The sequence below is a fragment of the Cibotium barometz genome, chromosome 45 (genome assembly GCF_041138505.1).
Source record: "Cibotium barometz isolate CiBa-2024 chromosome 45, ASM4113850v1, whole genome shotgun sequence".
NCBI classification, from domain to species: Eukaryota; Viridiplantae; Streptophyta; class Polypodiopsida; order Cyatheales; family Cibotiaceae; genus Cibotium; species Cibotium barometz.
The window spans coordinates 30,377,087-30,402,881 of NC_141090.1; the positions used below are offsets into that span (position 1 = coordinate 30,377,087).

Below are 25,795 nucleotides of genomic sequence, written 5' to 3' on the forward strand. Positions count from 1 at the left end.
AGAAGCCCGAGAGGAAGCCAAGTAGCACTTCAAATCCTAGTAAAAACACCAGCACAAATCTAACATAGGGGACATATAAAGGGGGAGGCTAGCACTCACCCCACAACCATAGACAACCATAGGCAAACTAGTAGTCTAGGAAGCCACCCACCGAGCTAGATACCACAGCTTGCATGGCCACCTTGCACCAGCCACATATACGTGTACCATACCACAATACATCCACATCCCTTTACGAAAAATCATGCGGAGTATGTCCCAGTGGCTAAGCATAGATGGGCCCTTGGGGGATGCCCAATCCTAAGGTAGAGCTCCCACTGGAACTCCCCACAAATGAGCCACAACCCTGAGCCACAACCCAACTATATATAAGCACATAACCAGTTCACACTATAATGAATTGGGTGCTTGGAGCGGAGCATTGGCGGCTACAGGGACTCTCACACGAGTTCCTAGAGGATTTTTGGGCCAGGCTGTGGGCTAGTCGACAGGCACGCAGGATCTCGACTTTTCAGTGTGGCTGGTTGCCCACAGGGGCTCTGCAATTGGCACCTGGCTTGTCTACAGTGGTCTTTCGGCAGCCTGTGTCCGATGCGGCCACCCATTGGAGTTGAGAGCTATATCATACAATAGGAGGGGGGGAAATCCAAACAGGTGGCCTGTAATGCCAGCGAGGGATACCCGCGTGAAGTGTATAGAAGGGGCCGCTGCGCCAAGTGGTGTGGAAGGCCTGGCACCGCAAGATCGCCGCATCCGAGTCCCCTCGGATGTGGTCATACTGTCCGCGCAGGGTGTGGATTAGCTCCTGCCAAATCCCCTGCTGATGGCTCCAGTCTCCCCTCAAAGGCCCTGAAACATCGGGCTCTCCAAGTGAACCAGATGGTGAGGCTGGTGAGGAGCTCCCATCGTAAATCCCTCTCCTGTGTCCAGACGGCGGATGAGAAATCCGGTGAAGAAACAAGGCGAGGCTAGCCCCTAATGAATCTGATGGCCTAGCTGTCCTGCTCCGTCTCGTATCCCAGAGCAGGCCCTGACGAAGTCGACCAAGCAGCGGCACCCCACGTATACATGCCCTCTGGAGAGAGGGGGGCCAAAATGCGCAGCATCCTCAGCCAAATCTGCTGCGCCTGTGGACAGTCCCATAGGCAGTGTCTTTGTGTTAAGCTCAATAGTGCTGGCCAAGAAGTCCATTCGGGTGGGTGGAGCCAATTCAATAAAGCCAATTGGAAGAATTTAGTGAGATAATGCAACTGATGAAACTTAGTACAGTGGGATAATAAGAGAGAGAATAGAGGCTGGTGGAGTGAAGGAGGTATGTAAGAGGAGCTGCAAAGAGTAGAATGGGTGGCTTAGTCACCATGGAAAAAAGGATGGAGAACTAATTAGAATTAAGAGTGTTAGTATATCTAAAAAAAGATCAAAGATATAGAGTTAAACATTTACAAAGGAGGATTAGTGTTTGTGTAGAAGGGAGTCAAGGTCTAAAGCCACAACCATGAGAACGTCGAGTTTACAATGATCTCGGTCCTCAATGATGGACAACTTGGTCTCGATTGACTGAACTATTGATTACATTATGTGGAGATCCTTGTAGGCATTAATGCTACTTCTTTTTAAAAGTTGATTGCATCTACAAGGATCTTGGTGGTTATACTTGCATCTCTAAAGAGTTTGACATTTTGCTTAGAATTTTCTATGGCCACAACATTAGCCTTCTTAGCCAAAACCTTTGCCTTTTAAAGCTAGGCCTTTAGATTCTTTTTTTTATAATAATGTCCTTGTGCATTTTCTTTGGCATTGTTTTTGAGTGCTTGTATTTTTTCTTTTAGATCTTTATTGACCTTTTTGAGCCTTTGCAAGGGACTCTTTTGGCTCGATCTGTGGCTTCTGAAATCTACGCTTGGAGCCTTTCTCTTTTGCTCAACTATGTGTCCTAGCATATAGCATGTAAGCATGCTCTTGGATTTTTTGGCCAAATGATTTAGAGTTCCAGCCACTTGGAACCTTTGGTGACTAGCAAGTTTTGATGGTCAGTTTTGTATCAATCATAGCTCTCCTCCAAGCTAAATTGTCCTTGCAAGGACAATTGTAGAGATTACTGTAGGGCTAGGAGATGGCCACTTGGGATGCTAATCATGTGTTTGTCTCTAATGTAGAAGGGAGTGAAGGTCTAAAGCCACAACCATATGAACATCGAGTTTGCAATGATCTCGGTCCTCAATGATGGACATCTTGGTCTCACAGTTGACTGCACTATTGATTACACTATGTGGAGATCCTTGTAGGTATTAATGCTTGATTTTGCTTAATCAAGGATTTGTAACTTCCTCTTTGTACACTTTACATACTTCTTTTTAAAGGTTGATTGCATCTACAAGGACATTGGTGGTTATATTTGTAGCTCTAAAGAGTTTAACATTTTGTTGAGCCATGTTTATGGCCACAACATTATGTCCTTGTGCATTTTCTTTGACATTGTTTTTTAGTGCTTGTATTTTGTTTTTTAGATCTTTATTGACCTTTTTGAGCCTTTGCACAAGTGACTCTTTTGGCTTGATTTGTGGCTTCTGAAATCTACACTTGGCGCCTTTCTCTTTTGCTCAACTATGTGTCCTAGCATAGCATGGGGCTTGTAGGTGCATGACCACTCAAAAGGATTTGTATTCCTCCCTAAATCCTCTGGGGCTTGTAGGTGCATGACCACTCACAAGGATCGGTATTCCTCTCTAAATCCTATGGGAGGAGATGACATCATGGTGATACTAGTCGCCAATGATGCAAAGTTCCTAATCAAAGGTTTAGACACTATTTCACTTTTTATAAAAAAGGTTGTACAAAAGTCTTTCAAATGTTCTTTAGGTTCTAGATATGAAGAGGAAACTCATTTATATCTTGGCTCTATCACACAATGTGACTTGTAGGTTTAGTTTGACAAGAATGGTGTAGTCATCCTTGATGGAGATGACAAGGTCCTTACAAAGGATGTTTGGAGGAACAAATTGCATGAGCTTTAAATTTTTGTAGTCTAGCATGATTTGGGTAGTAGCAAACTTTGCCATGAGAGATATGAGAATCTCAGTATATACAAACTCTTTCAGAGATGCAAAAATGTAAGCTAATTGAACGTTTTTGGATTTTTGATAGTTTGGATGTATGTGAAGCTTGCATGATGGGGGTAAGCAGCATCAAAAAACCCTTTCCACAAGAGGTCATTTTTAGGGCTAAGGCTCCTCTTTGAATTGTACACAAGCTGATCTCTATGGAAAGATGAATCTATTGACCTTGGAGGTTCTTCCTATTTTTTCACATTGATAGATGACTGCAGTAGGAAAAGTCTCGGGATTTTTAAAAGTTTAAAGAATGGCTTACATTGGTTAAAAATAAGATAGGATAAAAATTGAAGCAGTTCAAAATAGACTGAGGAGAAGAATTCTTGGATTTCTGCAAGGAAAGAGACAAAGTGATAGCTCATAATCGCTGACACTTTAAATCAAAATGATGTTATAGAATCATGATATTGTGGACATGGCAAGGAGTATGCTGCATGGTAAGAATCTACCTAAAATCATTTGGGGGCAGAGGTAGTTAACATGGTTATGTATATTCTTAATAAGAGTGTAATAAAATCCATCAAAAGGATGACTCCGTTGCTATAGAGGCACCTACTTAGGTAAGAAACCTTCAGCTACACACTTGAAGTTTTTAAATATAAATGTTACACACATGTTCTAGATGCTCAGAGAACCAAATTGGATGCCAAATTCCCAAAATGCATCTTTTGGGGTTAAAGGATAACCTAAAATCTTTTAGACAAAGGTAGTTAACATGGTTATATATATTCTGAATAAGAGTGTCATAAAAGCCATCAAAGGGATGAATCCAGTGTTATAGGTGCCTACTTGGGTAAGAAACCTTTAGTTGCACACTTGAAAGTGATGACTCCATTGTTATAGGTGCCTACTTGGGTAAGAAACCTTCAGCTGCACACTTGAAAGTTTTTGTATGTAAACATTACGTACATGTTCTAGATGCTCAGAGAACCAAATTGGATGCCAAAATCCAAAAAAACATCTTCTGGGGTTACATCATGGAGTCAAAGGATATCAGCCCTATGAACCCTCAAGTAAAGAAGACCATAGTGAGCCTTGATGTGGTGTTCTAGGAACAATCATGTTGTATGGAGGAGGAACTTCCTTCTTCGTTAAGGAATAAGAAAATCACTAAAGTAACATAACCTCCACATCATGGACCCTCCACATATAGCATAGACTTCCTGGCATTCTGATGGAGAGCAACACATACCATTTATTATGGACATACATTTTAAAGATGAAAAAGAAGAGCACAATGTGACACAAAAGGGTAAGACATTTCCTAAGTAGTACATACAATTGATCAAAACCTACACTACCCACCACCATGGAGGATGCGCCTTAAGATGTTTGTAGATCGAGAAGGGTAGAGGAGAAAAATAGGCCTCAAGAGAGTCTTGTGAATTTTTCTCTCCTTATGAGACAGAGGTGGTACTCAAGATTCAAGATCCTACCACTTGTGTTCAAGTAAAAGGGGATCTAAAGCAGCATAGCCATGTAAGTAGAACATGACTCCATCTTGAAAACCCACACTTAGAACCTTGTGGATCATCCTCCAAGACGTAAGGTAATTAGCACTAGATGGGTTCACAAGGCAAAATATATATATCTGCTCTGCTGATGGTACTTTGAAAAAGTACAAGACATAGCTTGTTTGCCAAAGGTTTTAAATAGGTTAAAGGTTTTGAGCAATACTCCTACAACTAGGTTAACCACAATCAAATCTTCTTTCCTCAATGGGAACCTTAAGGAGAAGGTATATGTGGAGTAACAACCAAGCTTCATGGTTCCTGATTTTGAAAGAAAAGTTTATAGGTTATGAAAGGTACTACTCTCTACGGGTTGAAATAGGCCTCATGAGTGTGGTATCAAAGAATTTATGCTTATTTTATGAGTATTAGTCTCATGTGCAGCCCTTTAGATGTAGATATATGTCTTTTCTAAGTAGGGAAAGTCTATGGTCATTGGTGGTTTCTATGTAAATGACCTCATCTTGATACATGATCATGAAAAAAAGATCTCACAGACACAACATATGCTTGTACAATGTTTGATTTGATAGATTTTGGGTAGAAGCTTGATAACACTTTCATCTCTCCTCAGAAATTTATAGGTGGTAAGAAACTCTAGGGATTTTGCACGACCGAATACAAGGCAGTTGGTACCCTAAAATGGAGGTTTGATATGAAGTTGTTTGTTGAAGACACTTATGGATGAGATCGTATACAAGAAACTGGCTGGTGTCCTTTATTGATATCTATAAAGAGTCTAAATTGATGCCATTTGTCCATCATTACTACACGAGTTTCCATGCACATGTTAAGGTTGAATTTTTAAACCTTTTAGGAGCCTTTTTAGGCCTTTTTGAAATTATCACATTTTTAAAATTTAAAATTTCTTCTTTAATATTAGCTTGGGAACCCACATTGGAATACCTACATATTTTCAAGCTTCATTTCTCTCAAAGCATCAACATTCTAAGCTTAAAATTAAGCCTTTACACCATATAAAAGGCTTTTTTCTCAATCAAACCAACACAAGTGTACAAATAACCTTAATCTTTAATTTCTACCTTAATTTGATCCATAAAAATTCAAGGTTATCCAAGTTCCCTTGGTGCAACAAGTAAAGCATGGAAACTCTCTTATTCTTTGTGTGTGAAATTGGAGTCTCTTTAATCAATAACCTCATGTCATCCTGATAACCCAAAGATTAGTTTTCAAAACCAACATTTCAATTTTAAAATTTATTCTTTAAAATATCTATTGAAAAAAAGAATCCTTCCTTATTAGCAAGCATATTGGTGATAGGCTAGATGTGCAGAAGCTAAGAAATAGAGACTCAACGTGGAAGCAACATGCATATGCAGAAGAAAATATAATAGAACTCACTAATAATGACGTGCTCAAAAGTGGATCCCTGGCTGACTCATCCTGGACTGCAGCTCACAAGGGGCCAGCTTTACCACTCTAGGTCCTGCAACTATTGTACAAATACGGCCATGTGATATCCAAGTGTGGGATGCATGTGAGACAAGGGTGCATGTATCTTGTGGATGAGGGCTCCTTAAGAGCCATAAAATCATGTAATCCTTGAAAATCATCATGTGATTAGTTTCTTAATTATGATTTGGTTAATCCTTGATTAAATGATTTTCTTATAATTTAATCATGAAGTTTTTTTGCTTACTATGAGCCTCCCTAAAAATGCTAAATTTTAACTTGGAACTAGAGCCTCTTTTAGTAGGTGCTAGGCTCTTTTTAAGCATTAGATTATGATGTATTTAGGGATTTCTTTACATCCTTGTGTGCAAGCTAGATTTTCTTATAATTTAATCGTAAAGTTTGTTGCTTGTGCTATGAGCCTCCCTAGCAATGCTAAATTTTAACTTGGAACTAGAGCCTCTTAGGTGCTAGGCTCTTTAAGCATTAGATTAGGATGTATTTAGGGATTTCTTTTCATCCTTGTGTGCAAGCTAGATTCTAGTCTTTTATTGATTGATTAGATTGATTAAGATAAGATTAGTTTTAATAAAGTGAGATCAAAACCTTTGGAGAATAAAGCAACATTGTCTAACAACTAGAGAGAGAGATTACAACATTAGCTTCATTGCATTGTCAGACATCAAGGCCATCACATAGTTGCACACAACAATAGGTGCTAAATGTTCCTAATAGCATGACAAACTCATTGATCATAATATTCTTTTTATCAAAAGAAAGAGAGGTGCACACTCTTATCTACAGTAGTAGACAATGCTTTAACACCAGGTATCCCTTCTCCAAAATCTCGACTACAAACAACATCAGGTGATCTTCACATAAAGATGCATGGTAAATTGAACAACTCATATAACTGATAGAGGCCAACACAATAAGAATTGTAGGCAGTTTCAATTGTAGGCAGTTTCAAAAGTACCTTTAATTTTACCTAGAGGAACAAACGGAGCATACAATTTTCCTCTCCAACAAGAAGCATGGGAGTATATAAGCAGAGAGAGAGAGAGAGAGAGAGAGAGAGAGAGAGAGAGAGAGAGAGAGAGAGAGAGAGAGAGGGAGAGAGAGAGAGAGAGAGAGAGCTGAAAAGGTGCAAAGCTTAGCAAAAAGCAACATTACATTGACATTTGAGAGCTCGAGTAGCTATAAAATTACCAGCTTTTGCACAATTCAATGACCAAGAGCTAGGGCTGTGAGTGGCTCCTTGGGCATCCATTCACCTATAGGAGGAAGCACACGGAGGAAGCACTGCATTTCTTCCACAAGATCAAGAAAATCAACAAATGACTCCATTAAAGCAATCATTAAATCTCTCTTTTGTAAACGAGAATAGACAGTGGCCTTGAGACATACTTAAGTGCAAAGGCATTTGCACTCACCTCATTTACATACGATGACAAACCTATGTGCTTGAGAAGTTTAGTGGTCAAGGGTTTCATACTTGGCAAGTCAAGGTCAAGTTGTTTTGCTAATGAAGGAATCACTTTTGAAGGTTGTTATAGTAGGAGAGAGAAGTGCCTGGATGATGAAGGTAATGAAAAGAACATTTGTCAAGATGAAAAGTGATTAGCCATCATTACATTAGGATAATGAGAAGGATTTTGCCATCACATTACATCACAAGGTACATCTAAGGGTGATTGGGATGAGCTAGAGAAAATGTTTGGGGCAAAACAAAAAGAATTAAAAAATAAGCTTAAAAATATAAATCTTTGGCTTGGACATCAAAGACAATGAATCTCTTTTAGCACACCCTAACAAAATAAAGAGTATAATGGCAATAATTGGCTGGCATTGGGGCACGTGTAGTAGAAGAAGAGGATACCATAACCATATTATTGAAAAGCATGACACTAGAGGAATATAGCCCCTTGGTGGCTACCTTGATGAACCTCCCAAATCTAACCATTTTGGAGGAGTGCAACCAACGAGGCCACTAACATGCCATCATTTGCATAACTCAATGATCACAGCTTTCAGCATGAATTTATAATTAACCAAGGGGAGGAACATACACTCATGTGGTCCAAAAAATACTCAAACTATGAACAATAGAGGGTTTGAAGTTCTTAATATTTGTTCCTTGTCGTGAAATTGAATGAGCAAAGTACATTTTGCTCTCTACAACGAGCGAGCGAGAGACAAAAAGCTAAGAAAGAAAATCGCTTTGTTGATTTTCTACAATGCTTGAACGAGATCAAGGAGACAATACATGCTACACATGTGTATTTTCCAGTGAGCTCTTTGGCACGGTGGGAGAGTTTTTTCGCAAAGCAGAAGAAGCTGGTTGAAGAGTTCAAGGATGACACATTTCAACTCTACAACATGCATTTGTGTGGCATGAGAGTGGCCTTAGTGAAAGGAGTGACAATGATGTAGTTGCAGAGTTATTATCTCTTGTTCATGGGTGGAGAAACAAGGGGAATGTATGTTGGTCCCCATGGAGAGTAGGAAGCGTTGACAACAAGAGAAAGAAATATGGGAAGGAAATGTAAATGAGTTAAGTGAGGGCACAATGATCACGGTTCTTGCTACCAACGATGAAAATGATAATCCATTTTGGCTTGCAAAAGTCACAAAGGTTTTCAAAGAGTGGGATGTATTGAATGCTGTGGAAGTGCATTGCTATCATACAACTAGAGAAGATCCATTGAAAGTAAGTACGATCCTGAGATGTTGAAACAAAGTAGAAAGGGGAAGAAAGAACAAAGTTGTCGCCGTGTGGACATGCTTAATCTAGAGGATGTAGATATCCTTGTGTATGGGTTTGATTTAAAAAAATCTGGTCACTTGCGCAAGACAACCGTAGAGATATTGAAGCAAAAGGTCAAAGATCTCTCTTAGTTGCAAGGAAAAGAATTTGTGTTATGTAATTATTGTAATGTTTTTTGAACTCAAAGTTTCATGGAATGTGATGGTTTTGGTTTGGTCTAAATCAAGTATTTTTTTGACAGTTCTCTTGATTTAAGTGATCAAATGCATTCTAAGATGTCTGAAAATATAGCAATATTTATTAATATTTTAAAACCCACTTACATAAAAAGTGATTTATTTCAAACAATCTCTAGAAAGTAGTCCTTTTTTAATGTTTTTTTTGGCAAAAACGGCTTGAGTTGTCGTTTGCACGATTTTGTATTCATTTTTCATGACTCGGTGTTACAATTAAAAGGAGCAAGGATATTGATGATTTGAGATGTACCTCCAAGGTCAAGATTTTATTGGTGTGGCAAGATCTGAAGGGTAAATTGCATGCTTTACGAACCTAGACCGTCTTCAAGGAAACATTCATGGAGACATTTATGAGAGGCTATTGAGACTTTGGACTTCCGTTGTCTTTGAATATTATTGAGTTGGGTAAGAGGACCTTTGATACATTTAGGTAGGAACTTAGAGAGCTTATCTCTAAGTTCTCTAATCTTCTTGATCATTATTGTTGCCTCTTCTTCATACAAGAAATTCCTTGGGATTATCAAAATGAAGTGTAATGGAATATGATTAAGTCCTTTAAATGAGGATGCCCTTGCCTTTAGACAAGGTTTTTTTACCAAAAGTTGGCCCGTAAAGAATGTGAACATTCGTAGACAGGGCCCGACATGGGGTGAGACTTACCAACCTACATTGGTACTAAATATGTCACCGATCTCATAGAAAGGTGTAATAAAGGGCTTGCAAGAAAGCCATTAACTGGATTGGCACATGATCTCAAAGGGCTTCCAAAACCCACATTGGTACTAAAGATCTCATAGAAAGGTGTAATAAAGGGCTTGCAAGAAAGCCATTAACCGGATTGGCACAAGATCTCAAAGGGCTTCCAAAATCTAATATCTGGCATCTCTTTGAAAGTTACCACTTTGTGGCCATGGTGGGGAAGTATTTGACCATGCCAAAGGTCTATCTACTAACAGAAGTTGGGACCTTCATTGAGATCAAAGATCAGCCACTCTTTGTTTGTCCCCATTCATTCTTGGGAACCTCCTTAAGGATGAGGATGATGAGCTAGAAGAATTGGAATTTGGCAACAACAATGAGGTTGGGGAGTGTGGTGATGAGGGGTGGGTGGCCTAACAAGGTCCATGTCTATCAAGTTAAAAAACATCGTGCTAGACCAAGGTTGGCCTACTAGATGGTCTTCTTGGGAGAACTCTAGCTCGAGGCGAGTAGGTTCCAATAGGTGTTTCTATTTTGGCTGCATCGTGAGATTGTTTGCATGTATACAGAGAGATGTACACTTGGGGTATGCTTGGGGGTCTTTGACCTCTTTGGGATCCATTATAGTGACTGGGTTGACGGGACCCACAAAGTCTAAACCCCCAAATGGTTGTTTCAAAATTACAGGGGTTAGGGGCATTTGGTTCTTTTCTTGGACTATGGAAAGACTTTGGCATTCATCATAGCATTTAACAAACTAAGCTGCTTCTCTAAAGAGTGTAGGGAGAGAAGGTTGCAGGAAATTGTGTCCCCGATAAAGTGTCATCCACCTATTGCATCTATTTATACAATGGGATTGCTTAAGAATGGGAAAAAGGTCATCTTCATGAATTTATTTCCTCATGATTCCATCTTGACCCTTCTTGGAAAGCATCCCTACTGCTACCAATTGGTAGGGGGCCACCTTCTTAATGAGGTGTCTATCTCTATCCTTTTTTATGGGATGGCCAATGGGAAATCCATTGGCCAAGAAGTGGGCGATGTCGTTGCTCCATTCTAGTACATGGTCAATATGGAATAGTGGAGCATCCAAAAGATCATCTTCGACTCCTAGAGGGGGTTCTCCATTTGGAATTATGGAAAGGTGGTTGACATGGATGACCAATGGGAAACCCATTGGCCAAGAAGTGGGCAATGTTGTCACTCCATTCTAGTACATGGTCATTGTGGAATAGTGGAGCATCCAAAAGATCATCTTCCGCTCCTAGAGGGGGTTCTCCATTTGGAATTATGTAAAGGTGGTCGACATGGATATGCACAAAACCCTTTTGCATGGTAATGGTAAAATAAAACTCCAAAAGAATGAGAAACCATGTGATGATAGTTAGAATTTAGCATTGCTAGGGAGACTCACAGTAAGCAACAAAATTTATGATTAAATAATAAGAAAATCACTTAATCAAGGACTAACAAAAGTATAATCAAGATGCTAATCACATGATGATTGTATTAATCAAGCTCCTAAAATGAGCCAAGGATTACATAAATTTGTAGCTCTCAAGGAGAATCCGTAAGATACATGCACCCTTATGCCATCCATGTGTCAATATATGCTCAAACTCCTTGTGCCTCCTTGTGCCTCCTTGTGCTTTCCATGTGCTGGCTTTTTGACCATTGACTTCACCTTTTATAAGTAACCATACAAATCAACCTTTAAGTTAGGGCCCTTAGTATTTCTTCTTTCTTTCTAATGTGCATGCTCTCTCCCTAGCTCTACTCATGTTGTACCCTCACACATTGTTGTTTAATACTCCTTCTCAATATGTGATGAGGGTCAATCACCTAACATGCTACAATGGACCTACACTCCTAGTCATGTACTACTGAAGTGGTCTAGCTCAGCTTGCCCTGTGGGCTACAATGTTATCTTTGACTTGATAATTTACACACTAGAGAATGGGTTTATAACCAAGGGTGAGAAGCCATGCCTCTCGCATGCTCAAAATAGTTGGTGTGGGTTGTTTTTATCTTTGGAAGCCTCACATTTTTCTTCATCCTAGATCATGATTTTTGTTGCTTCGGCATGTTTCTTGTGCCAATAATCCTTTGCCATTGAAATGGGGCATGTCACCTTTTTCCTTGGTCCTTTGATTCTTGGTCCTAGTAACAATCGCCATTCTGGGCAAATTGTGTCCTCCTAGTAGTCAATGCAATATGTTTGCACATAACCCTTGGCAAACTAGTCTTACCTTATACCTGTCCACATATTCATCTAAGTTATGGTTAACCTTGTACACTCACTTATATACAATTGCCTTCTTATCCTTAGGCAATGGTACTAATTTCCATGGAGCATTTGTATCCAATGTAGCCATCTCCTCATCCATGACATCTTCCCATTTTTTATTTCCAAGTGCCTACTCAAAATAAGTGGGCTCTATCTCCTTTATTGCATTAACCATGTAAGCATAGTGATGGGATGTATATCCATCATATCTCAACTTGTCAACATGGTATTTCCAAGTGTCCTCAAAATAGCCATGGTTCTCTATGCACCAGGACTAACCACTGATAGAATGCCAAGCTCCTCACATCAAGGCTTTGTGCAGAGCCACTAGTGTTACCAACCACATAAGAGTGACCTACTGACAAATCATATATAAAATGTTGATCTATCTTTTCCTTCCCTTTGCATGATACATGTGTACTAGCACTTGTAGTACCACAATATGACGCATCTATATTCCTTGCATATGTCCTGCCTTAACCTACCTAATCATGGACTAACATTAGATCCACTACTAGAGAACTCTCCAGGTCCACTAAACACCTATGAGTGTTGCTTTACATGTGGGACAACATTATTACTTCTTACATCTGCATCTTCAATTGCCTTCACGAGTGCACATACTAGCTACTCATCTCATCAAAGACATCTCTTCTTACTTAGATCTTATGAGTGGTAGGGTTATAGTATCTATAGCCTTTCTCCTTCAAAGCATAACCAATGAAGATTCATTTCTTTGCCTTTGGATCCAACTTAGTTCTCACTTCATCAGGAACATGCACATATGTAATACATACGAAACACTTTCAAGTGAGACACATTTGGTTTTATGCCTGTAAACTTTTGTTCAGGCATCATGCCATGAACAACTGTAGTGGGGCACTATTCATAATGTAAATAATAGTTTTTACTACTACTTTAGCCTAAAAATAATCTAGCATATTCTTTTCAGGCACATCAAGGCACAAGAAACTTTTGTTTTTCCCTTCTGCAATTTCATTCTATTGCAGAGTGTACCTACATGTGAATTGCCTCTTGATTCCCTACTTTCTCAAGAAATCACTAAACTAGTTGGAGAAGTATTCTCCCCCATCATCTAATCTTAGGCATTTGATACCTTTTTCATTTTCAACCAAGGCTTTAAATCCCTAAAAGTGTAACACTTCACTTTTCTCGTGCATGAAGTAAACCCACACTTTCCTAATGTGATCTCATTAATGAATATAACATAATACGTACAACATATAATTGTTACAGTCTTGGTCAATCCCCATATATTAGAATGTACAACATCTAAAAAATCGACCTTGCACTGATGTACTTTTCATATAGGAAAGCATGTTTGGCCTACTTAACCAATATGGCATGCTTCACATACTTTGTGTATACCATCAACCTTAAACTTTGGCAAATCTGTAACAATATTTTGGGCATGTATAGACTTCAGCCATTGTATATTCATATGACAAATATGCTTATGCCATCATATGTCAATATCTGCCAATGACACATGTCATGGTTGCCTTCACCTCAAGCATGTCCAAAGTAACCATCCTGTAATTTTTGTTATCCTTTGTAACCAAGCGCACTAGTTTTTCAAGTTTTTCACAGTGCACCCTTGAGGATTGAACCTAACTTGCAGACCTTGCTCAGCCGTGTGTTCAATAGAAACCATGATTTTTATAATATTAGGAACGTGAAGTACATGTGCTTCATTTTACCAACCTATATAGACAATGACACTTTACCAACATGTGCAATGGGGTGCACAATAGTATCATCACATGTTACCTTAGTTTTTTCATTTTTTGAATATCTGTGAATACTTACCATGACTAGTCATGTGGTTAGAGGTGCCAAAATCCACATACTAATTGACCTTAGAATTGGCTTTGTAATATATTTTGAACCCTAATTTCGACTCCACATAATGAAATTGGGATAAAAAATAAAATTAGAGGAGGATTTGCAACACATAAATTTTTGTATTTTTGCAAGTTTTTACGTTTTTACATTAGTACAATTATGCAAGTTAATTAACCTTGATCCTATTTATAATTTGGGGCATCTTGACTAGCTGGCCACATTTAATGTGTACAACCTTTTAGGTCACTAGTCACAAAAATCCAAATATTGATATTAACCAAATTTAGATAATTCGTGAATGGGTTGGCCACATTCAATGTGTGTCGGCTTTTAGGTAGGCCTACGAGTCAAAGATTCCAAAAATACCCCTTTTCGATGAAACCAAAAATCAAAATCGTGAAAGTAAAAAATAAAACAATAAAAAATACAGTAAAAAATAAAGGTATGGAAATTTTTAGAAAAGCGTGCACAAGTTGACCAAAAATGTATTTTGGGACGTTAATCGTTTTGACGCAATTTGTGTAACACAAAAAAAAAAGCCTTTTCCCATAGTTAAAGAGCTTAACCATAGGAGCGAGTGCCTGTAGCACTTGACTGACCCAAAAATTTACTTTTGTTTTTGTGCCAGATGGGTTAAGTAACACCAAAAACGGTTTTGGAAAACACTTTGGGAAATCTTAAAAAAAATTCCCAAAAAATTACAAAATAATTTTAAAAAATTTTGAAACTTGTCTTGGTTATCCGTAGGACCTTCAAACACCTCATACTCACATGCACCTGCGATCTGGGCAGGTTTTAGAGGCCAATTTAGAAGAAAGTGAGTCCATAGAGCTAGAGAGTTACCAGCCCACACTCGGCTCTGTGCCTCTTCGACTAGAACCCAATTGTAAGGACCTAGGATTGCCGACCCAGGATTGCTGCAAGTGACTCCACATCAGAGCACATTGCAATGGAGGGATATCAGGACTTAGGGAGATAACTTCTCAGTGGAGCTAAGTCTGCCAAACCCACCCCTAGCCTGCTCAATCGCATGGCTAGTTACCTCAAGGGATCGACTTCGACTATACTGCCTTTGAGCCTATTCATGACACAACCCGACCAATGAATGTAGAAGTTGAGGGAACTCTTGGGCAACCCCTGATGAGACCTCATTACCAGAAGGGAGCATCCATGTGGATATTCCTAGCCAGATAGACCTCACTCCACCAATAGCTGCTACAACTACTGATTCCCCACATATGAACAACTTCTGTGGGCTGATGGAAGAACCCTAGAAGAAATACAAGAAGTGGAGACCCACATGCATGCTGCTAGAGCTATAGAGCAAGAGACTTTGTGTAGAGGTCAATAAAGATTAGTGTCCCAAGCTGCTCAAATGGCTCTAGTAGAGACTATCTAGGTGGTGCCAGATAGTCTAGAGACTAGTGGTAATGTTGTGTCGACTTCCAAGAACTTAATTAGCATTTAAATCTTGGATCAACGTCTTCTTTATAGAAGACTATGAGTATAATATCACATAGGAAACTCTTATGGATTTGGGCACTGGCCTAATCTAAGGGGTAAGTTGGGAGGATATCATTTAGTCGGTTCCTCATGCCACTAGTGTGAGGAAGACTGTTTGCAAGTTATTTGTGATTACATTCAGAAGATATTGGAGCATGAGAGATTACGACAAGGGTTCATGTTACCCCCTAAGGCACCTATCCTACAGGTTGGGACATCAAAGGCACAAGAGCGCATGCTATAAGCAACATTGTTACACTAGGCCGACAAATCTTATTGGGACACCATTCGGATATGCATTGCATGATCCAGTACCAGTCCCCCTAGGATTTAGAGCATTGCATCCACATGCAACAACTTACATGCCACATGTTGTACCTGGACACGTTGCTGCACCAATACCGATAATTCTAGCACCAGATCTATCGATAGACCCAAATGCCTTTTCTCAAGCCTTAGGAAGAGTGGTGGCTGAGAGTAAAACACCATTTGTTAGAGATAGTGGTCGAAGCGATTAAGGGAAGGTTGCCCAGATAGAAAAGCTAACCCATAAGTTTAACAGAGAAGGAGATCCTACCTGGAAGTGTTTGATCAAGTTTATGAGGCTCTTGGGGAACATAATGAGATTTCTAGAACCAATGCTTTTAGCCTAACCTAGATGGGAAGGCAGGGGATTAGTTTAGAACTCTTAGGGTTGAGGAACCTTAAACTTTGAATTGCTTAGGAGATTGTTCTTGAAGCAATTTGTGCATAAGGGAGCACTGTGGAGTGTAGCCTCACAAATACATAAGGTAGAGAGAGAAGAGGGAGAGTCGGTTAGGGAGTTCATTAGCCGACTCAAGAATTTGAACTCTCATTGTGCTTTGCACGAACATTTTACTAATAGATTTATCCATGGGCTTAAACATGATGAGATCTATAATGGCTTAGTCGTTAGAGATATCACCACATGAATGGGGATGAAGTCATAGCTAATGCCATCCACCTAGAGGATAATATAATGATTAAGGGAGCTAGAGCATCAGATGTGAAATTGGTTGCTTCACAACAGATCTATAATGGCTTAGTCGTTAGAGATATCACCACATGGGCCACATGGGGATGAAGTCATAGCTAATGCCATCCACCTAGAGGATAATATAATGATTAAGGGAGCTAGAGCATCAGATGTGAAATTGGTTGCTTCACAACAGTGATGGATAATGGCTAAATCCTTGGCTAAAGATAAAACTTTGGCAGAAATGAATTTCACGGACTTCATGAAAGCACTGCAAGAAGAGATGAAGGCCAATCGAGCTCTTGAGAATGTACATATGTGCCCAAGGAGAGATCTGCACTGGTTTTTTATATGCTAACAAGATCATATAATAAGTGAGTGTCCAATCTTGAGAGCACGATACCGAGAAACTACAGTTTGTGTGCTCGCTATGGTCATGACGTCTTAGAGTGTTGAACATGCTTGTAAGACATTGCTAATTCTCCCAAATCATAGCTAGCTTTACCAGTGCCACCACAACAACAAGCTATTATGCCGGCCACAAAATCTCAACACACTACTGACTACCCGACATAGCAACCAATCTCAAAGAGGGCATGTACAATGCTATAAATCTACCTCTACTAGCACCCATACAAGACTTGGATGCTACCTCACATTTTGCAGAAGATTCCATAGAACTCTCTCCTAAGTACTATATGTAGTTGATGCCCAAGGGGGAGCCAAACCAATGTACCAACTTGCTGCTATATAGAAAGAGGTCGAGATATGAACGCCACTTCTAGAAGAATGCCTCTTTAATGTTATCACTGCCAATAACTGCACAAAATCTCTAAATATCCTCTTAAGTATCCACAGCCACAAACCACTCAAGGTGCATCTTTTACACCACCACATGCCACTTGTAGTCATAGCATAGATCATATGATCAAGGATTGCTCCATGAAACTTGTGGTAACTAATCTGCAAAGTGGTCCAACCATCACACCACTCAATATGATTAGTGTAAGTGACAAGTCAAAAGAAAACTTAGCTTCTTGTCAATGCCATAACCAGATTTATGGCTAAAAACAAGCCAATTTTGGAAAGAAAAATAGAGACTCCAACTACTTTAGTGGGAGAACCTAAGAAGAAGAAAGGCCATAGAAGGAAGAAATCTGTGAGATGAAGGGGGATAAGTCTTGCAGGGCAAAAAGAGAAAACTTGGGAACAACTGAAGAACTAATTTACATGAATGAAATAGATGAAGACTCTAATTCAATTGACACGTGAGCTAATTCCAAACAAGGAGTAAAGTGGATAAAGGGTTTTTGAAAATAGTGATTAATACAAATTAAAAAATGATTAACATAAATTTCATTGCTAATGTTCTCAAATCAAGAAATTAGCAAATACGAAAAGTGTGTAAAAATTAGTTTTAAAAATGATTAACACTAATCACGATCAAGAAAATGTAATCTAAAAAAATAGATTAATAGTAATCTAAAAATAATTCACTAATCATGATCAAGAAAATGCATTCTGAAAATTAGATTAAGAATAATTAAAAAATGATTAATCGATAATTTGGAATAACATTACATTTTGATATTTAGACGTTTTGCTATTTTTTGAGTTTTCTCTAGTGAGAGAAATTAGAAATTAGTGAAATTCTTACAAGGCACTCCAAATAACCTATCAAATGTCCTAATGCGTTATGGGAACCTACTGAGGAAAAATTTCTTGAAAAGCTAAGAGATTGTAAGTTGGCTATACCCTAGATGATTGGACCGTTTTCAAAGCTCAAGGACCTCATGGGCATGCCACATGCTGTCCAAGTGCGTAAGGTGTCATCTCAGATGTTGAAGCCATGGACGTTTGAACTGTACACTCACCATAAGGGTTTATTTGGGCCTAATTAAGTGGGCCACCCACCTTGGATAACAACTACGATATAGCCAGGTTTTTTTTTCGGGGAGAGATTCACATAAAATCCACACACGCATGCACCCTTTTGATGTTGCTTCCCGACTACACTTATGAGCATCGAACCTTCGACCAAAATGACTAGACTCTAAAGCTCAATCCATTGAGATATGTAGTGACACAAAGTCATTGATAGATTATATGTCCTCCTTTTGATGTTGCTTTCCCGAACATAGTTACAAACATCGGACCTTTGACCAAAATGACTAAAGTCCAAAGCTCTATCCGTTGAGGTATGTAGTGACATAAAGTCATTGATAGATTATATGAGCTAGCATCAAGAAAGAGATAGTTCAAGGTCTCAATTGGCTTTAAAAAAAGATTACTTTAATGCACTTGAGACTAATTTTCATGGTTGATTCATGTTTGTGTTAGGTTGTTGCCGTTGGTCGTCTCTTTGATTGGCAGCTTGTGAATCAGTGAGAGATGCATATGTATTGAGAAAATAAAGAAACGGTTGAAAACCTATTAATTTCTAAGATTAGTAATACCTTACAAAAATAATACATTATAAAGTTTTATTTACTAATTAATGGATTTTGCATTTTTCATTCGTTATGGGCCTAGTTGGCCGTACCCTAGACGATTGCACTGTTTCAAAGCTCAAGGACCTCATGGGCATGCCACATGTTGTGTACAGTTTTAGAGGAGGGTACAATAGCCGAGTGGTTAAGGCGGCATCTTAAACGTTGAAGCCATCGATGTTTGAACTTGTACACTCACCCCATAAGTGTTAAATCGGGCCTAATGAAGTGGGCCACCCACCTTGGATAATAACTAGGATATAGCCAAGTTTTTTTTTTGAGAGGAGAGGTTTAGACATAAAACCCGCACATCCACAAGCACCCATCGCCTCCTTTTGATGTTGCTTTCCTGACCACACTTACGAGCATTGCACCTTCGACTAAAATGACTAGACTCCAAAGCTCCATCCGTTGAGATATGTAGTGACACAAAGTCATTGATAGATTATATGACCTGAGCATCAAGAAGGAGAGCATTCAAGGTCTTGATTGGTTTTAAAAATTATTATTTTGTTGCACATGAGGCTGATTTTCAACGTTGATCCCCACGTTTGTGTTGGGTCGTCAGCCGTTCCTTTGATTGGCAGCTTGCAAATCGATGAGAGATGCGTGTACGTATTGAGATAATTATAAAATGGTTAAAAACCTATTAATTTGTAAGGTTATTAATACCTTAGAAAAATAATACATTGTAAAGCCACATGGTGTGTGTTTTAGAGCAGGGTACAATAGTCGGGTGGTTGGACGTTGAAGCCATGAACGTTTGCCGCACCTATTTATTGCCTCCTTTTGATATTGCTCTCCTTTGAAAAACTATACATCGTAAAGTTTTATTTACTAAATTAATGGATTTTGCATTTTCCATTCGTCATGGCCCCAATTTAGGGAAAATTTCTTGAAAACCCAAGAGATCCATACCCTAGAGCATCGCTCAAGGACCTCAGAGGCAAGCCACATTCTGTGTGTTTTAGAGAAGGGTACAATAGCGGGGTGGTTAGGCAGCACATTATTTTTTAATTTTTTTTTTGACAACTACTAGAAGGGAGCAAACATACTCCATGAGGACCCCTCATATCCTCTACAAAGTGAGGGCAAGGTAACAATCGGGTGTGTAGCTGGAGATCGAACCTAGTACCTTCAGGTTACAAGCCACCCCCTTTAACCACTAGAACAACCATCCAATGTCAAGGCGGCACATTATTGCTCTACCCCACAAAAGGCTGAAATAGTGTGGTACCTTAGATTCTGGCCCACCCCTCCCCTCACTCCACAAAGGGCTGAGAGTGTGGTACCTTAGATTCTGGCCCACCCCTCCCCTCACTCCACAAAGGGCTGAGAGTGTGGTAGGTTAGATTTTGGCCCCACGCTTCCCCTCACTCCACAAAGGGTAGAAAAGAAACATGCTGTTCTAGTGCAGTGATAAATTAGGTAGAGGCTCTCATTTGGGAGAAGAAGAGGGGCTTTCAAGCAGTTTTTCTCAATATACAGACAACCAAAAATGGCTTTGGGGTGACTTTGAGTTTAAAGGACCTTTTCTCTGATTTCAAGTCCTCCTCAAGAGCAATTTCAATCATTCTATGGCGATGCTTGACCCGGCCAAGTGTGGAGGGGATGAAGTAGGCCTTGGAGTTGGCCTTCCCACAGGGGATGTAGCTGAGGTAGGTCTTGTGTGCAGGCTCATACCCCCTTGCTGTGAGGATGGGCTGCACCACCCCTTGCTGCTTCCACCTCCCACCTTCCCTTGTCAGCCTGTTCCTTGTCATATTGCCTCTCTTTGTATACTTCGTGGTGCAGCAGAAATACAGAGACCCCTCCATTGCATTCACAACATCTGGTCCTGTGACAAAGTTCACATGGAGGCATTGCAAGCACTGTTAGCTCTTTTTGTCTATGGCAACTGTCTCCCCATATACCCCCCCCCCCTCCCCCCCCCCCTCCTTATCTATAAGGTTGCTACACAGGTGCCGGTGATGTTTTCAAACCCTCGCATGATCTACAAGGTTGCTAGATACATGCCTATGATGATAAAAACCCATCTCCTCTTTGGCACCACGCATGCAACACTTTGTATAACCTTCTTCTGTCACATCCATGAGTACATACATTCACTGTGCACATGCTATTGCAACATACATGCGCACATGGCATTCGGCATATATGTGCATGCATGGTCACATTTGTACATTTGCAATCACAAACTTAAGGAGCTCTTCATGGATAAGAAGATTGACAAACATTTGCATCTTACACACACACACACACACACACACAAACACATGCACATGCACATGGACTTCTCACAATTGATTGCATGCCTGCCAACGCACCTCATGTTAGATACAAGTGCAACAACTAATTTCCAGATCAAATAAATGCACCACTTCATGCTCCATCTTAGACCTGAACATAGGGAAGCATTGGCATATGCTCGCTCATGTGCATACAGGTGCAGATGCAAAATTGGGAAGAATTAGCACATGCACACATAGAGATGCAGGCACAGGCATATGCATATGCACATCAACTGCACCACCTTCTATGGTAATTCAGAAACATGCTCAAGCATATACAGCCCTTTTCGACCCCAAAATTTATAGTGTCACCACCTTGAATGCAACCTTCTGACAAGCATACAATTGTACCTTGTCCCTAGTTTCAGACCAGAATATTGAGAAAGATGCTTACCCCCTGTAAAATGCCATGGATGAGTATGATATACATCTTCTTTCAGCACAATTTTATCAAGGAAGTGATATCTTTGTTGTTTCTTTGCACACAGGAACTCAATCAGGCTCTTCTTGGGAACATTGGATGTGTCAATCGGCCTGGGAATCCGAGTACTCAAACCCTGATATCTGAGATGGTCTATATTGATGATAGCCACAGGTCTAGCCTTATCATGATGATGAGCGTCCATGATGGCCAATCCATGCACTTCTGGCACATCCCTTTCCACCTTATGTCCAGCTTGTGAATTCTGTGCAATCTGATGATGAGAGCTTTCTTTCATGTCATCCATGGCATCTGCAAAAGGTGGTTCCATTGTTGGTGTCTGATTGACCGTGTCCAACTTGAGATTTTTGGCCATTTCAGATGGAAAAGCTGCTTGTAGAAGCAACCTAGTGGGGAAGAGCTCATGGCTATGGGCTGAATTGTGCCCTGCCCAATGGGGCAGGGATGATGTACAGCTGAAAACTGAAGCAGAAGTGCTCAGAAACCCCATATCTGAGCCAGCTGGTGCAAGTTGATCATGGCCTTTACTGCTATTAAGCCCCATGTCGTGATTATAAGTGGATCCTACTGTTGATACTGTGGTCGTTAGTCCACTAGTGCCCAAATGGAGTCCTAAAGGAGAGGTTACTGCAGCCAAAGCATGCGTCTCAGTGTGATCATAGTTAATCGCATGACTTAACCTCATTTCTGGCATTGTTCCACCTGCTGCTGAAGTAATTGTTTCTTGGGTTGTCCGAGAACTAGGAGATTCTGAAACTGGACCCTTTCTAACCTCCAACTTCTGCAAGAATAATCAATCAACTTCTAAGTGAATTATTCTGAAATTAGGCTCTAATACAAAGGTTTATCACGTTTAATCCACAGAAAGAATGTCTTCCACCTCAGACCACCATGTACTTCCAGCACTATTCACAGCTTTTGCAGTTTCACCCGTCTTTCTGGCCTCTGGTCTGCACAACGTTAAACAGCTTCTTTATACAGTGGATACTGAAGATGCAACTAGATTAATTAACTAATTAAGTTGGGTTCAACTGTCCGGTCTCTTAAAAGCGTAGTAAACAACAATGACATCTACAAGGAATTGAGATTAAAGTAGCTTGGATAAGCTCGATTAGCAGAATAAATTTGTGTTATCTCTTACAAGCAGAGCTTTCCATGAAGGAAATGCAGAGATAAGTTGAAATAAGATAATTTAAGATAGCTAAGCTATATGAGCGAGAAAAATAGGTACGGTTTTATCAATTAGGGTTTCCCACAGGCACCAAAATGAGGAATAAAAAGAACTAGAATTAAACATTAATCAGAGGGTATTATTAGCTGTGATTTGGGCCTAATCTACTGAGCCGAAGGAGATCGGACCTTTGCCATTTGGAGAACCCACTTCGCTCTTCTGAATGAATGTTGCGCAGAGTCTTCTTGGTATGGCCTGCAGGCCCTATGTTGAGCTCAAGGCAGACTTTATCTGGATTAATTGAAGCTGAATTAATGGATTTTCGATTAATGCTCATAATTTGGCGACGGAATCCAGAAGCTCTAGGGATAATCAGACCTGGACTTCTGCCATACCGTCTGCAACCCAGAAAAAGATCTGTGCTGACCTTTTCTGCAGAGTTTATGGGCTCTCGAATTGCATTATGAGATGCGTAAACACCATGATTATCGTCACTATAAGACGCGATTAAGCCCTCTGTATGCCCAATATTATTGCCATACACTGGCATATTTCCTTCTATAATCGGCGCTGCAATTTCGATCGTTTCAACTAATTCTTCTTCTTTGTTTTCTCTGAATTTCTGTTCTGTGTTTGCACGTTGTGGAGGTGTTATTGGCGAATTATTAAGCTTGCTGCTGTTACTGGTTTTGCAGTAAGACACTGTTAATCTCTCTCTTAACCTCTCTGGGGTTTGGCCCCTTTCATCAGCTTTGTGCAAGTGATGCATGTTTATTTTAAAAACGTAGCCGGCTACTGTGTGTTGGAAAAAGGAAAACGGGGAAGCAAGACGAGCGCTAAGGCCGGCTATTATAATTAGCAACACTAGTTGCCTAGTTAATAGTTAGATTTTTAAGCTCCATAGGTCATTGGTTAACTAACATTAAATTATTTAATTAAATTCTTTAATAGCTGATTATCGACTTTAGTTATATATGAAATTAAGTTGTATGTGAGATTTTGAAGTGTATGACAGGTGAATCATGGCCGGCTATTATAATTAGCAACACTAGTTGCCTAGTTAGTAGTTAGATTTTTAAGCTCCATAGGTCATTGGATTTTGAGAGATTAACTAAGATTAAATGATTTAATTAAAAATTTTAATAGCTGATTATTGACTTTAGTTATATATGAAATTAAGTTGTATGTGAGATTTTGAAGTGTATGACAGGTGAATCATGCATTGGCAAGAGTACGGCAAGTGATCAGGGCAATCACCATTGAACTGACATGGGAAACCTACACTGACTACATGGTGTTTAAAAACTTTCAAGGGTCATAGCCTGGCGGTAAGGTGTTGAAGTCCCATGCATGAGGTGCTGGGTTTAAAACCTACTGGTTGTTGGTGGCAGCATCAAAAAGCACACACGCACACGAGCACAAAGATCCCAAAAAAAAAAAACTTTCAAGGGTCCAAGAAGAGAAATTTCTCTTGGTAGAGAAGTTGCAAAGAAAGTGACTCAAGCTAATTTTTTGGTTTACAACGTTTGTGTAATTATTCATATATTTTTTATGTCAATTTATGTACAAATATTAATATAATATATCGATTAAAATAGAGAGAGAGAGAGAGAGAGAGAGAGAGAGAGAGAGAGAGAGAGAGAGAGAGAGAGATTAAATTGTTTGACAGTAGCTGGGTATTGTTGCATTTCAATAGGGTTTGGAAAAGTTAATATATTGAGTTGGTTGGGGATAACTCTACATGGGGTTGTGAGTCATGTGCACCAGTGCAAAAAAAAAAACTGATTGAATTTACTGTTTTCGTTACAAAAACTAATAAAATTTATAGGTTTTTGGTTATAAAAATCGATTTTTGAATAGGAGAAACCAATTGTACTCTTTTTTCTCACTGGCTAAGAAAAAAGTTTTTCTCTAGCATTGGTGTTCACCCATGTGTGCACTTTTCTGATGCTGAAGGGGTTGGGACCCAAGATTTTGACTTTATTAAATATTAGCCTTAAGCAACATGTGCTTGGCAAATTGGTAATCTAAGAATCAAGGGAGGTCATGAGTTCGAATCCACATGGGTAGCAGATTGGAAGTAATTAGCCATCGAAAAGAGCTCTGGGTAGGCTGTAGGACCTAGGGTTATAACAAAACATCCCAGGTAGAAATATCATGAGCCTATTTGAGTCTTGGTCAAGTATTGTTAATTAATATGTTTTTGAATGCTCTTTGTAGACATCAACCAAGGTTGCCTTTTAAATTTGACAGGAAAGGGATGAGACTTCCAAGTATTTCACCATTTTTATGTAAATTATGACGGTTGAGAAATATTTTGCAAGTTTTTTACGTCCAAAATAGGGTTACGACAAGATACCCAGCTTAGAAATATTGAGTCTTGGTAATGCTCCATCAGAAAGAGCTCCGGTAAGGATGTGGGACGTACGATTACGACAAAACACCCCACTTAGCAATATCATGAGCCTATTGAGTCTTGTTCACAACTCACAAGTACTCTTGGGTCTTGGGTTGAAGGTTTTAAATTTAAGGTGCCATCTCAGCTGCTACTACAAGTTGTTCCTATCCAACGGTCACACAAAAACCAGGGTTCGGATCGCCCACTGGCCAAAACTGGGATGAGATGTATGCGCAACCTACTGCACCTCTGTTGCCACTGGGCAAGCATGTGCCATCACGGCTATTACGAGTCGTTCCTATCCAACGGTCACACACAAAATCTCTTTGTGTATGCTAGCAATGCTCTGTCGGAATGAGCTCTAAGGCCTAGGGTTAGGACAAAACACCCCACGTTAGAAACATTGTGGGCATATTGAGTCTTGGTTAGGTACTCGATTCAGACAAATTGTATTGAGTCTTGGTCAGGTACTCCTGGATTGAAGGCTTTAAAATTTAAGATATTTTGAAAACCTTCACTTGAGGAAAACGGAGTTTAGTGTTATATGGCGCACTAACTAGGAAGGTTAGTTGAATTATGCTAATTTGAACGTGGAGACTAGAGAGGCTAGAGCTG

General features: G+C 39.7%; 1 protein-coding gene across 2 annotated transcripts; it reads right to left on the bottom strand.

Annotated features, from left to right (window-relative positions):
* Positions 1-19,701: 19,701 nt before the first annotated feature.
* LOC147612636 (uncharacterized) lies at positions 19,702-21,908 on the bottom strand. 2 transcript variants are annotated; one of them, XR_015263440.1, is made up of 3 exons: positions 21,564-21,908; positions 20,171-20,715; positions 19,702-20,115 (listed from the first exon to the last, which is right to left on the bottom strand). XR_015263440.1 is itself a non-coding variant. In XM_086782820.1 (2 exons), exons 1-2 carry the CDS (start codon positions 21,895-21,897, stop codon positions 20,342-20,344), a joined length of 708 nt encoding a protein of 235 aa, XP_086638946.1. In that variant the 5' UTR covers positions 21,898-21,908; the 3' UTR covers positions 19,702-20,341. The 2 variants fall into 2 exon arrangements, 1 of the variants encoding a protein (XP_086638946.1); XM_086782820.1 differs by having other exon boundaries at positions 19,702-20,715.
* Positions 21,909-25,795: the final 3,887 nt, after the last annotated feature.